The sequence below is a fragment of the Mustela erminea genome, chromosome 18 (assembly GCF_009829155.1).
Source record: "Mustela erminea isolate mMusErm1 chromosome 18, mMusErm1.Pri, whole genome shotgun sequence".
Taxonomy (NCBI): domain Eukaryota; kingdom Metazoa; phylum Chordata; class Mammalia; order Carnivora; family Mustelidae; genus Mustela; species Mustela erminea.
This window is the reverse complement of record NC_045631.1, coordinates 3,085,849-3,099,840: the sequence shown is the minus strand read 5'-3', so window position 1 is coordinate 3,099,840 and position 13,992 is coordinate 3,085,849. Positions and strand designations below refer to the sequence as shown.

General features: G+C 54.2%; 1 protein-coding gene across 5 annotated transcripts in view; it reads left to right on the top strand.

Moving 5' to 3' along the window:
* The window catches only part of MYH10 (myosin heavy chain 10), a 119,871-nt gene that overhangs the window by 58,862 nt on the left and 47,017 nt on the right, over nt 1–13,992 (top strand). For all 5 annotated transcript variants that reach the window (XM_032320748.1, XM_032320752.1, XM_032320749.1 and 2 more), the window contains exons 8-15: nt 1,574–1,672; nt 3,557–3,700; nt 3,949–4,044; nt 4,705–4,823; nt 5,375–5,527; nt 8,355–8,528; nt 11,074–11,247; nt 11,538–11,652. In XM_032320748.1, coding sequence (XP_032176639.1) covers nt 1,574–1,672; nt 3,557–3,700; nt 3,949–4,044; nt 4,705–4,823; nt 5,375–5,527; nt 8,355–8,528; nt 11,074–11,247; nt 11,538–11,652 — 1,074 coding nt within the window. The remainder of the gene's footprint in view (nt 1–1,573; nt 1,673–3,556; nt 3,701–3,948; nt 4,045–4,704; nt 4,824–5,374; nt 5,528–8,354; nt 8,529–11,073; nt 11,248–11,537; nt 11,653–13,992) is intronic.

Below are 13,992 nucleotides of genomic sequence, written 5' to 3'. Positions count from 1 at the left end.
GGTCGCCCAGATGATTGGATGGAAGCCTGAAGAGGTCGTGATTCAGTCAGGTACTCAGTGTTAACTCCCGGGTGTTGTTCTGCTGGTGGTGGTTGTTTGAACACTGGGTCCTGCCCTGTTCACGTGGCCAGGGCCGTGGAGAGTCCCGCTGAGCTGAGGACTGCCTGCTCGTGAGCCAGGAAAGGCTGCTACGATGCACTCCGGTGTATGCCATCCTACAGAACCACTCTTCAGTGGGGTGTGGGGGGCCCCTTTTGACCGTCTGCTCCTGGTATCCCTGGGATGGGCATGTGCCCCCCAAAACAAGCCCCACGAACGTGCACAGTTCAAGTCGTTTCAGTGAATGTTCAGGAGACAACCAGAGGAAAAACAAATGTCAACTACGTAGAATCATCCAAGGAAATGTCACAGGCCTAGAGCGGCCCTCAGGAGTGGTAACTCAGTATAGAATCAATTTGAGTAAAGTAATAATACAGATGATTCTGAATGATGGTATATCGGTTAGGAAGGATCCAGGTGACAATTCTCTGCTCCTTCTGGCAAGTATGAGAGATCCCATGATAGACATACGTGTTTCAGTCCCTCAGATAAGGGAGAGATCAACGTTTTCCTATTAATTCAGAATTGTGGCTTACGTCTCTGAATACGCTCAGAGCCAGAAAACAAAAATCGCTTGCGAAATGACAGCTATGGATTTGGAGTTTCTTCACATCGGTCTGCTAAGGCATTCGTGCAAACGTATGTTCCGCCAAATGTGGAGGCTGTGTTTGGGTTGATCTAATTGAAAATCTAGCTGTATGGCATATACAGAATTAATTCACTTGGTGAAGTCTCAGATCCGCGCCCCGGGTGCCCAGGCAGGTGTGCCGTGGTGCGGGTGGCAGGAGCGGGCTGGGGGTGAGCAGGTGCCGAGTGGGAACCCCGGGTGGGGTTGCTCCCAGCCGGCTCTGGAGAAACAGCAAGAGCAGGCCAGTAGCTGATTGGGTCAGGGCTGTCTCTGGTGTTTGGAAAGTCCGAGCAACACTGTGGCTGTCAAGGGCCTCCCCTGCCCCCACCCAACCCCCGCAGCGTGAGGCTTTCCAAGAGGGGCTCTCAGGGAACGCAGGGTCAATTTTGTGGGTTATGGGGTCCAACCGAGCTCTGATTCCTGACTCTGCCACTGTGCTATTTTAATCCCCTTTGTGCTTTGGTTTCCTTGTTCCTGAGATTGTATCAACTGCTGGAAGACTTTTCCTGCTTTCAGCCGCTCTACTTCCTTTCATAGAAACTTCTTAGAGGTCCTGGTTTGGTGCTTTGTTCTTTGAATATAACCCAGATTAGGGGCTGGTGGGGCAGAGGGGGGCTCGGGCTGCACACTGACCTTCAAGTTTCCTCCCTCCACGATCCTCAGAGATGAGGAAGGGACGTAAATGCGTCATTTTCCTTTTTCACTCACAAGTTTTAATCGTTCAGAATGGTTCATCGCAGGAGGGCTAATAGATATCCAAGAAAGTGTTTTACAACCTAAATTTGTGTAGACACTGAGAGAGGGCTGGCCACCTCTGCAATTCGATCCTTAACCATCTTCGCTCAGACCTTCTGGAAAAATCTCGTGCTGTTCGTCAAGCAAAAGATGAGCGTACTTTTCATATCTTTTACCAGTTACTATCCGGAGCAGGAGAACACCTAAAGTGTAAGTTACAAAGTTTCTCACTATTTTCTATTTATTGGAATATGGTTTTTTATATTAAGTTTTTTTGAAAGAGAGCAAACGTTTTGGGGAAACGGTACGGCCGACCCTTGGTCAGTACAGGGCTGGAGGCACCACACCCCCTATCGTCACAAATTCACGAGTAACTTGTGACCCCCCCGCAGTCTAACTACCTGTAGCCAACTGTTGAGGAGAAGGCTTTCCGACAACCAGCCCATTAGCATGTGTTTTACATGTTATATGCTCTATTCTTACAATAAAGCAAACTAGAGAAGGAAACGCTGAGGAAATCCCACACAGCAAAATGGAAACGAGACTGAACTTCTGTGCCATGCAAGAGATACTCAATTTTAAGTAGCAGTTCTGTGGGCGGTGTTACCTTAGCTTCTGTATGTTTTTTTTCTTTAAAAGAAGTTTTAGGGGCGCCTGGGTGGCTCAGTTGGTTAAGCATCTGCCTTCGGCTCAGGTCATGATCCTGGGGTCCTGGGATCAAGTCCCAAATCGGGCTCCTTACTCAGCGGGGAGCCTGCTTCTCCCTCTCCCTCAGCCCCTCCCCTTGCTTGTGGTCTCTCTTTCTCTCTCAGATGAATAAAGATTCAAAATTAGAAGCTTTAAATTAGACGAAGAATTTTTTTTGAGTTCTGTTTCAACATTTGTAAGCATAAAAAGTAAGAACAAATAAAATTACGTTCAGTAAATATTTTTATTCCCAGGTTTACAACTAAACGTATGCTTCCACAAGTACTAGAAGGAACTTAGAGTAGACTTTTGTTTATTTTATCTCGAAGCCTGGGACGGGGTGGGGGCCAAGTTCCCGGTCAGAAGTTTGCTGGATCAGAGGTCTTTGAGGGCGAGGGGAGGATGTACAACTTCCTGATTTCTTCTGAGTCTCGAATTCAGGGCTCGTTCCATGTGACCATTACGTGTGTTATCCAGGGATCCCAACAGACATGGGCCTCGTACTCCATCTGTCACCCAGGGCTCAGGCTCTTGCTATCCACACACACCTGCGAAAGCATTCAGCCCAGAAGCGAGAGTGAGACCTGCAGGGAAAAAATGAGCCACAAAAAGTTTGCTTGGCAGAAAGTCTGCAGGAGAGCACGTGGGAACATGGAGCGTGGGGCTCAGGAGCCCGTCTGTTCCTATCCCCCCTGAGAGACACCCACCTCTCGAGAAACACACTTCTTGAAAGGGAGCGTTCCATTCTGATCCATGGTCCCTAAAACGCAAGTGATCAATGCAGCAGCCATTAAAATAGTCTGTTGTACACACAGGTTGTGTGGCCCTCGCAAAGGCAAACTTATGCCAGACAGATGGCTTGGAGAAAGGGTTTTGGGGCGCTGGTCGGGCCAGTGGTCTGGGTCTGTACCTTCCACGTCTGGACGACGGACAGCCATCACTTCCGGATGCCGATTTCATAGAGCCTGTAAACCACCATCCCCAAAACTCCCGGTTGCAATTTTTAGCTGACCCCCTTATTTTCCCTCTCTGACGTAGATGTTGGAGAACTATGTATTTTAAGATTATTTATTTGACAGAGGGAGACGCAGTGAGAGAAAGAACACAAGCAGGGGTTGTGGGAGAGAGAGAAGCAGGCTTCCCACTGAGCAGGGAGCCCAAGGCAGGACTCGATCCCAGGACCCCAAGACCATAACCTGAGCCAAAGGCAGACACTTAATGACTGAGCCCCCACCACCCCAGGCGCCCTAACTGTGTGGTTTTGAAATGCATCTACGAAGAGAGAAAAAGCATGGAAGGAAGTGTGTGTGTTGGTGGGGAGGACACGAGCCACCGCTCCCTGCGATCAGCCGCGGGCTCCTTGGGGCAGGGGGGATGTACACCATATCCCATTCTCTTTCCTTGCAGCGGATTTGCTCCTGGAAGGGTTTAATAACTACAGATTCCTCTCGAATGGCTACATCCCCATCCCAGGACAGCAAGACAAGGATAACTTCCAGGAGACCATGGAGGCGATGCACATCATGGGTTTCTCTCACGAGGAGATTCTGTGTATGTGGGCTTTCCCTGCCAGGCTGCCGCCCCTTCAATGAGATGTACCCACGGGGGGTGAGGGACGTAAGCCCCCAAAACAACCAAGCAAATCACAGGAACCGCCCCAATCCTACAAATTCCCTACAGGACCCACGTTGCCGAAAAGTTCTGTGTAGCTGATTTTTAGCACAAGATAAATGAGGATATGTCTCTGCTACATTTTGAAGCAATAATTTTTGTTTTTTTCTTTTCACATCCATATAAAGCAATGCTTAAAGTAGTGTCTTCGGTGCTACAGTTCGGAAACATTTCTTTCAAAAAAGAGCGGAATACGGATCAAGCATCCATGCCGGAAAATACAGGTACGTGGACCAGTGCGGGTTTTGTTTCTGTTGCGTTGCTGTGGTGACGCCGTGTCGTGTGGTTCATCATGCTGTCCTCTGGGCATGTGGGCGGTTTGCATGGGAAGGAGCTCGTGCAATGCTCCTCCGAGCCGTCTGGAGTGGAGCCTCCGCCGAGTGAGTCCCTGAGTGAGGGAGGAGCCGGGGTGGCAGCAGACACACTGTCCCAGCCCTGGGTGGGGGGGCGGGGGGGATGTAGGGTACTGGGGCCAGGACAGCATATACTGTAGACCCCACGCACCTCATCCGAACGGGACCGTAGGTACAAGTTCTGGCCCGTTGTTCCCCTACTGGGAAGAGAGGCCCCATGTTGCCAAATATTGATATTTTTCAAGGAAATCTAGATTTTACAATGAGATCTCCAGCTTTGACATGTTAAACACAGTTTTAAGCCTGGGCATCCTCTGTGGGTTCTGAGGCTCTGGGACTTAGTTAAGCAGCCCGGAGTAAGGATCTGCGGCCTGTCTCGGACTGAGTGGGATTCGCTGGAAAGGACGCAGACCCAAACCTTGTCCTTCCTGAAGCCTTGCTCAGCCCGTGTCCAGATAAGGCTTCTTACTGAGTAGGTCGCGACTAGGCCCAGGTGAAGGTTTCGTACTTAGGAGATTTGTCACGCCCTAGTTGCACAGAAGCTCTGCCATCTGCTTGGGATGAACGTGATGGAGTTTACCCGGGCCATCCTCACACCCCGGATCAAGGTCGGCCGAGACTATGTGCAGAAAGCCCAGACCAAGGAGCAGGTGAGCTCCCGCTGTGAGCACACGTCTGTCTGAAAGACGCACCGTTGCCTGGAGACCTTCCCGATCGTGGGTGTTCCTTGGTACCGTGTATCGTCCTGCTCTCGTACCCTTTCCTCTTTTTCAGAAACATTTTTAAGAGACTGTTTAAAAAGCGAATGTGAAATGTCACCTTTGGGTTTGTCCGCCTCGGGGCCGCGGCCACAGTGGGGGCTCTCAGCTCCCCGGCCCCCATGCAAGTGGCCCAGCACCAAGATTTTGGGGGTCGGATGCACCCGTTTCGTGGCCGGCTCCTTTCAGATGGGGGCCGATTCGCTGCGCAGACCCCCGTGGGCATCGTGAGGGCTCTCTTTATTCCTGGGCACCTTCGCCCATCCCCAAAACCGGTTATCTCCAGTTTCATTGTACCGAAACCCCCGGTGCTATGGGAAAGTGACACAGGATTTGGTAGCAAATGCTCTTGGGTTTGGGGAGCCCATGAAACTCCAGGTGACCCTAGTACTGCGTTGTTGAGATCGCTTCCAGAATTAAAGGTTAGTGTCGTCTGATCACAGGCAGATTTTGCGGTAGAGGCCTTGGCAAAAGCGACGTACGAGCGGCTCTTCCGCTGGCTCGTTCACCGGATCAACAAAGCTCTAGATAGGACCAAGCGTCAGGGCGCATCCTTCATCGGAATCCTGGATATCGCTGGATTTGAGATATTTGAGGTATGTCTCTCCGTCTCTGTCTCTCTCGCTCTTTCCTTCCCTCCCCTGCTGTCTTATCTGTTCCTCTTTGAGTCTGTGTTCATGCCGGCCCCTATGACCCTGGTGCAGTCCCCGCCTTTCTAGTCGAGTCCAGCAGGGGTGCTGTGAAGAAGACCTGGGGGATGGAGGAGAGGGGGCGCCGCTTGAGAAGCGGAGTCTCGGGAGGGGTCTTGGCAGTTAACAGGGGAGGACCCTTGGAGGAGGAGAAGCCCCCAGTATGATGAGAGCGAGCCCAGTGGTCTTGTAGGGGAGAGAATCGCCAAGTGTTAGAAACTGCTAGAAAGCCAGCGTGGCTCAGACCACAGTTGCCGGGAGGGACAAGGAGGAACAGACACAGACGAGGAACCGCAGAAGATTGTGCTCTGTGTCCCAGAGATCCGGCCGCAGCGTCTGACGGTGCTGTCTGTCTCACTGTCGCTCTGACTGGGTTCGTCCACACACTCGGCATCCGTCCCTCCTGGGTGTGGAGACCCACGTCTGTGAAAGTTTTGCAAGAAGGACGGTAGTTTTGATCTCCTAAAAACGTGTCTCTTGGATGCTCAGGTACAAATACTAAATCGCACACTTTGGGGATCCCTGTTGCCCTTGGCCGCGACTGGGTGGTGAGCCGTCTTGCTTGAAAAGGAGCTTTAAAATGCTCGGTCTCTCCTGGTGAGATCTGAATGTTAGCGGTCCAAGCAGTCTAACCTGCTGAGCTGCCACTGGGAGAAACCGCGCTAAGAGGAACTGATCTGTAAAAAAAAAAAAAAAACCTTGAGAAATCATGGATGGTGGCCCGCTACATGTCACGTAAAAAAAAATCTGTCACTTTCCCCTATACAAACAGTCGGGAGATACAATGAAAGAAAGATCCCCAGTGCCAACTGCAACAAAAACATGAGATTCTGAAGAATCCATTTTAGAAGAAATAGGCACAGTTTAGCAGAAGGCGCCCTCCCAGTGCTCCCGTGAGAAACAGAAGAACAAATGGGAAATCATGCCTTGTTCTTGGATGGGAAAAGCCTGCACCATAAAGGTGTGAATTTCCTCCACTTTATGTCTCAATATGTGTTCAAAACTCGTGGATCGGCATTTTTGACAAGTGAATTAATGAAAAATAATGGTAAAATTCTGGAAAATGAAAAGGATATTAAAAAGATACAAAACACGGTGAAACTGCAGGACTTGAAAAAGGGCAGATTTGACCTATGAATAGACAGACAGTAGAAAAATATAAAAAAGCTAGAAAGGCTTTAGAAAGCCTTTATTTAGAAAGCGTTCTTTGTCCTGGGGAGAGAACGGAAAAGGCCTCAATGTCCACCGTTAGGAAACTGAGTCACTGAATCCCAGCATCTCCATACAGCAAAGTACCGATCTGTGGAAACACATCAAGACACAGTGACAAATTTAAAGTCAAGGTGACATGCACACATCTGAGTGCACAGACCTCTCTAGAAGGGTCTGGAGAAGCAGACAATGTGAGACCTCTCAACACAGCTCTTTGTCCGTCCGTCCTTCTGTGCCATGCGTTACTGCTGTGGGAATGGATGATAGAAAAATGCCGTTGGCGGCTCCATGGGAAAGAAGTAGAAACATCCTTTTTGGCGAAGTGCCGTGCCACAGAACTGCCCAGGCCAAACCGGGCAGTCAGATCTCCCATCCTCAATGCACGCTCCCCCGCGTGAGTCGGCCCCAGCGGGCCGGCCTCTGTCCCCAGACCCTGCTGCCATTGACAGGCCGTCCGCCCTCCGAGCACAACCTCATTGGGAAACAGGAGAGCACCCCGAGGGGGGAGAGTTGGAACGGCTTTCGCAGACTCTAAATCCGTTCCTCAGAGATGGATTACACGTTCCCTAACTGAAGATCCCTTTTCCTAATGAAAGACGTTATTCATGGGCACCTGCTACGCGGGGACAGCGTGGAGGAGGGAACGAAGGTTAAGAACTTCTACTACGTAAGGTGATTGTTTGTGAAAGGTAGACCCCTCCAGCCCTCCAGCCTTCTGCCTCTCCGCCCCTCTCCCCCTGCACCCTCCTCCCCTGCACCGTCCCACCTCTCCAGCCCTCCACCCCTCCACCCTTCCCCATTCCAGCCCTCCACTAGAGGAGAGAAGTGGGCAGGGTTGACAGGAGGAAAGAGCAGTGTCTGTCGCACGGGGAAGCTGCTCGGGCTGAGGGCAGCACACTAGCATCGTTTCTGCGGAAGTACAGTGAACACAGTAGGCTGAACGGGGACGGCGATGTATGTACACGTCTCCGGGCTCACCGCCATGAACGTGGTCATCCTCTGTCACCACCCAGCAGGGACACTGCTAAGGGAAGGGAACGCACGGAGAGGCGGCCTGGAGCCTCCCACGTGCAGAGGGCTCGTGTGGGCCTGAGCGGGATCTCAGCAGCCACCCCTGAAGTTAAGAGGACTCCTGCAGCTGCTGCAGAGCCCGTGGCTGAGGAGAAAGGGGACCGGAAGTGCACCACGGTCTCCCCACTCCCAGCCGAGGGCTGCACACCCCACGCAGCCACTTGCTTTTCCTTCCTTTTCCCTCTTATTTCCTCGCTTCTTCCTCTGCTTCTGTCCGGAACCATTCAGCAGCAGGCGCGGGGCTGTCGTACGCGTACGTCACGCACATCGCACACCGAGCTCAGGGCCTTCAGTTTCCCTCCTCGGCGCATGTCGCTGATGTCCCCGGCCTAGGCCGCGGGGACTGCCGATCGTGCGGGGTGGGTGCCATGGCCGAGTGTGTGGTGGGCATCCTGTGGGTTCCCCAGAAGCTGACAGGTCCTGTTCTCGCCCTGCCGGTGGCCGCCTGTAGCTGAACTCGTTCGAGCAGCTGTGCATCAACTACACCAACGAGAAGCTGCAGCAGCTGTTCAACCACACCATGTTCGTGCTGGAGCAGGAGGAGTACCAGCGCGAGGGCATCGAGTGGAGCTTCATCGACTTTGGGCTCGACCTGCAGCCCTGCATCGACCTCATCGAGAGACCCGTAAGGCCGCGATCCCGTGTGGGACTTCCGGGCTCTGCCGCCGCTCAGCCCCCAAGTGGTCTTGTCTTAAGTAGGCTTTTCCTTGTCTTAAGTAGGCTCCATGCCCAGCGTGGGGCTCGAACCCCCAACCCCGATATTAAGAGTCACTTCCTCCGCGGACAGAGCCAGCCCTCAGCCCCCTCCCTGGCCAAATCAGTCTTAAGACAGTTTTTTAACGTAAAAGATGTAGGAAGGTGATACTTTAATAAAAAGAACTATTTAAAAAGCAAGCATGCAGCCAGGCAGGCCCTCCCTCAGCCCTTGTGTGGGGGAGCCTGCTGCCTGCAGACCGCTCTTGAGGTACTGCTCAGCCCCCCTACCCCCACTACATGCACCTGCCAGGGCTACACAGGCCGCCACCCTTGGCCAGGAGCAGGACATGGCATCCAGACTCATTTTTCACATCACTATCCTTGGGAGCATAAAGCTCTTCTTATTTTGGCAGTGTTTTGTTTTTTTCTCTCTCTCTCTCTCTTTTTTTTTTTTTCCTAATTTGAAGTTTTGGGGGTTTTTTGGGCACATGTTTTTTGGTTTTGTTTTGGGTTTTTTTTTTTTTAGTTGAGAGAGAGAGAGAGAGAGAGCGGGGTGGCAGCAGATGGGGAGGGAGAAGCAGACTCCCCACTGATCAAGGAGCCTGACTCGGGACTCAATCCCGGGACCCTGAGGTATGACCTGAGCCAAAGGCAGATGCTTCACTGGGCAGGTGTACTTTATACAGCACTCTTAGCAAGCATCAGGCGTTCTTTCCCCTTTGGTTTAGTGTTAACGCAAAAATAGACAGGACTGAGGAGCCTGGGGGACTCAGTCACTAAGCATCTGCCTTCAGCTACAGGTCATCATCCCAGGGTTCTGGGATCAAGTCCTGCATCAGGCTCTCTGCTCAGTGGGGAGCCTGCTTCCCCCCCTCTGTTTCTCTCTCTCAAATAAAACGTTTTTAAAAAAAAAAAAAAGAAAGAAAGAAAGAAAAGAAATACATCGGACCACGTAGAACTTACTCACTTAGGATCCCAAGCAAATATTAATGACTTGGCTCTATTCCCTGGTGGTCAGGAAGGGAAGCTCAGCAAGGCACTTACAGACCTGTCCCCCCCACCCCCATACAGCCTGCGGCCTCAGATAGACACCTTGTCCCAGACTTCCAGCTCTGTAGAAATCCCCAGCGGAAGGAGACACAGTAACACTGCTTGACCGTGAAGGATGAAGTAGCAAAAATACAAAGACCCACTTGGGGACATTTATAATGACGCTGTCACCGAGCCGTTTAGAAAAGGTTAAATTACATTCGGAATCCTATTTCAGAACTTAAGGATATTTTCATTGGAAGGTATTAAAATGTAAGAATCATGCTAGAAAGACGAATGAGTCCTCATTAGTGTGAGTACAGATCTTCAGAGTCTGGTGAGCGGGGCCCGCTGAGTGACCTACCTCTCTAATCTCGGCGGCTTGGCGGGCACCTAGTCCTGCCCACCTCTGATGATCGCTCTTTGAGCTGCTCTAAGCCCATGGGTTCTTGTAGGTGGAGGAGCCCTAGAGCAGTTGGCTGCCGGGGGCTCATCGCAGGGACACCCCCCACACACAGCTTCTGCCTGCTGGTGTGCAGTGTGCCATGGCCTTCCGGCTGATGGTCACACTGACTCCTGGGTGCGTTAAGCAATGCTTGTGTACAGCTGGCCTTTCCCTAGTGGACGCCAAGGCCGCATGAGCTCAAGAAGACGGCCGGTTTCATAGGCGCACCTGGAGGCTTGTCCCACCGACTGGCCATAGTTGTGCGGTGACTGTGAGGGCTGACCCGGATGCAGTGACCTAGTCCTTGACAATTTAACTGTTTGTGTTGCTGTCACGCGTCCCCCACTTGCCTCCAAAAGGGAAGTCCCTGCATGGGCTCTGCGCTCTTTTTCTGTATGGAGACATAACTTGCAGGCCCTGAAGTCCAGTGGCCTAGGCCTGGTTCACTGGTGTCCACGTCTTCTCAAGTCTGCCTCCTGCTCACGTTCTGGTCCTCCTGGGCAGGGATGTCGGGCCCTCCCCACCTCCCGTGGCATGGGTCCACTTTCTCCCATGTTTTCTGGGCCTTTCTGCAGGGACCCAGCCCCACAAAACTAAACAGCCTGGCTCGCGAGTGTCGGCCGGAATAAATCCAGACGCTCAGCTGATGGATCCTCACCCCAACTTTCATATTCTCTGCTGGATTCTGGTTCCACTGTTGGCCAAGTGTGAGGGGACGCGTCTTATTTCATGGTCCCTTAAACAGGAACTGCAGTCACTTAGGGTGTAAGGTGTTGGAAGCATTCCACCCAGTTGAGGGGTGCATTTATTCTGGTTTTCTTTCATTTAAAAAATTCCCCTTTCTCATGCGTCCCCCACCCCCCCAGCAACCACACTTTGTTCTGGTGGAGGTTTTAGGGTCCTGTCCCCGGCCAGCCCCTGAATGTAGTCAGCGTCCCGCTCTGTGGCCCCAGCTCCCGGCCCTTGCTGGGGTCCCTCAGTGGCTGCCTCTTGTCACCAGGCGAACCCCCCTGGTGTTCTGGCCCTTCTGGATGAAGAGTGCTGGTTCCCGAAGGCCACGGACAAAACCTTCGTGGAGAAGCTGGTTCAGGAGCAAGGCTCCCACTCCAAGTTCCAGAAGCCGCGGCAGCTGAAGGACAAAGCGGACTTCTGCATCATACACTACGCGGGCAAGGTACGGGCTGCGCCGGCAGATCCTGCCGTGTCCCCGAGGCCGGGGACGGCCGTGCGGAGACGCGTGCGTGCGCACGCACGATCCCGCCCTGCCGTGTGCATGCACGAGTCTCGGAGCCGTGAGTGTGCCGTGCGCATGTCGTGTGTGCACCCGCCGTGCCATGCGCGTGCCCGGCGCATGGCCCCTGCGTCGCCCGGCCGGCCGGCGTGCCCGCGAGCTTTCTGGCGGAAGGCTGAAAGCGTTCCCTGTGTGTGTTTGTGTGTGTTCCCGCGTGGCCCGCCACCCGCCAGGTGGACTACAAGGCGGACGAGTGGCTGATGAAGAACATGGACCCGCTGAACGACAACGTGGCCACCCTCCTGCACCAGTCGTCGGACAGATTCGTGGCGGAGCTTTGGAAGGACGGTAAGGACGTGCCCCCGTCTGCAGTGACGCCTGCCCGGGAGCTTTGCCAGTTACGGCTTCTAGGTGGTTCGTCCACATAGATCTGTGTCCGCAGACTTTACTGGAAGACTCGCTCTCCCTAGAGCAGGGCTGCCACTAGACCCAGTCCCCACCTGGTACCCCGCCTGGGTCCCCCAACCCTGCCTTCTCGGTCAGACGCTGCGGGAGGTGGGGACCGTTCTAGGGACTGTTTTAGGGCCCGGCTGGGTTGCGCTCCAGGGCCGCTGGACACAGGGCCAGAGAAGCCCCTCCACAGCTTGCTGTGTGGCTCAGCTGAGCAGCGTCTGCCCCGGGCAGGCCCTCTGCTCACACACGGAGCGGCCACCAAATAAGTTCGAGAACCCCACGCAGAGATGATCTTTTCTTTCCACCAGCCCCCGTAGTGGTTTTCTTTACACGAGCCTCAGCTGCAGGGTCTGGCCGTTTGGTCATAGACTGGAAGGTTTGCTAGGACTAGAAGAAGGACAGCCCGGAGTCCACGCACAGCGGGAGGCCGTGCCTCCTGGGGTTTGCGCTTACTGCAGCGTCATCCTGGTCGTGTCCCCTTCACATAGCCTCAGGCCACCTGGGCTCTCCGCCCTGAATCTGCTCCTGCCTCCACCCCAGGTCAGGCCTCTTTGGGAGCCTGGCTCGCTTCTGCTTTTCCCGTAGCACCTGCGGACCTTGTGACCTAGCCATCTCCTCAGAGGAGAAAGAGGCCCAGGAAGGGAAAAGAGAAGGGGTGAGGGCTGTGGAGGCGGAAGGACAGAGCAGAGGGAGTGTTGAGAACGTGAGGAGGGCAAAGGGCTGCCCGAGTCAAGAATGGTCGTGCGCACCTGCTGGGCCTGCTGGGGAGGCGGCACGGCGCACGGGGGTCCTAGGAGGGATGGTCCACCTGAGACCCTAGAAGGAGGGACTCGGGGAGGCTTGGTAATTTTTGTGCCTTCGCACAAGAGTCTCCAGCCAGATGCTGCATGTCCCCTGTCAGGATGGTGAGCCGGGCAGTCGAGGGGGCTCCCTGAGCTCTGGGCAGAGCAGCTGGCGGCAGCTGGATACACAAGGGTCCCCGAGTCCATCGCTAGGAAGCGGTGGCATGGGGATGTGAGACGTGGAACCAGAGTGGACAAGACCACTCAGAGCACCGGTTGGCACGGGGCCCACAGTGCCATACAGTGTGGGGGGGAGCATGCGAGGGACAGGTCCCCTTCGCCACAACCCTGCCACTTGAGGAGCCCTGGGCCCTCCCTTCACCTGGTGCTCCGGTCAGACCTCCGAGCACAGGAAAGAGAAAATGCGCACGAGCTGTTGAGTCCTGCAGCAGCTGGGATGGGTGCCCCACAATGGGGCGGAATGAGCCTTCAAAGATATGCGTTAGAGGAAGGGTGGCCCTCTGGCCCAGGGAGCTGAGGCAGTTGGTTGTGGACACAGAGTTAGTCGCCTGGTCCATGAAGGATGACAGTTTGTTGAGTCGCGAAGCCTGGCATTGACCGAGTACGTCCCAGGTGCCAGGCGTGGTCCCGGCGTGGACTTGGGAACGCACGTGGCCAAGGGGGAGCAGGAGTCCATGAACGAGCTGCTGCAAAGTGGGGAGCCTTTTCCGAAGTGAGGATGGCTCGGAAGGAGGGCCCGAGCCACAGGTTGAGTGAGCCCAGGGTGGCGGCAGGGAGCCCAGTGTGGGTTGGGAGCGAGGGGGTCCAGCCAGGCTGGAGAAGCCCGCCTGCTAGTCACGCTGCAGCAGGTGTGCGAGCCATGCCGGTGTCCCGGGCGGCACAGAAGGTGGACAGAAAAAGCAGTCGGTGGGCTGGGTCGGGGCGAAGGGCCTAGAAATGGGGGGCCAAGTGCAAGGTGGCCGAGAGACAGGCCACAGGTGTGGAAGAAATGCCCACGGAGCAGGGGTCAGAGGAAGCCTGAAAAATGGATTCTCTCTTTGTTGTGCATGAGAGCAGAAGCAGGTGCTGGAGAAAAAAAGGGCCATTATTACCAAAGGGATGAGAGTCTGGACTAACACGCTGGTTCTGATGTGGTTGAACCACTCTGACTGCTTTTTTAAATTCTTCACCAAAAATGATGTTGTGGGAAAGCGCTGACCCATTGGCATGGGGCCATCTGGCCTCCGTCTCACCGTGGTCGTGACATGTGTGGTCCATTGAGGGGCGATGCGGGACGTGCCTCCGGTCCCCCCAGAGCTGGTTCCCCAGCGGGAGACTCAGGACACCCCAGTAGGACAGGCAAGCCTCTGTTTTGGCCCCCCACTTCCTTCCCGGCCTTCCTGCCTCCATCCCTCTCCGTTGCCGCCATGCCTCACCAGAGAAGCCCGTGGCC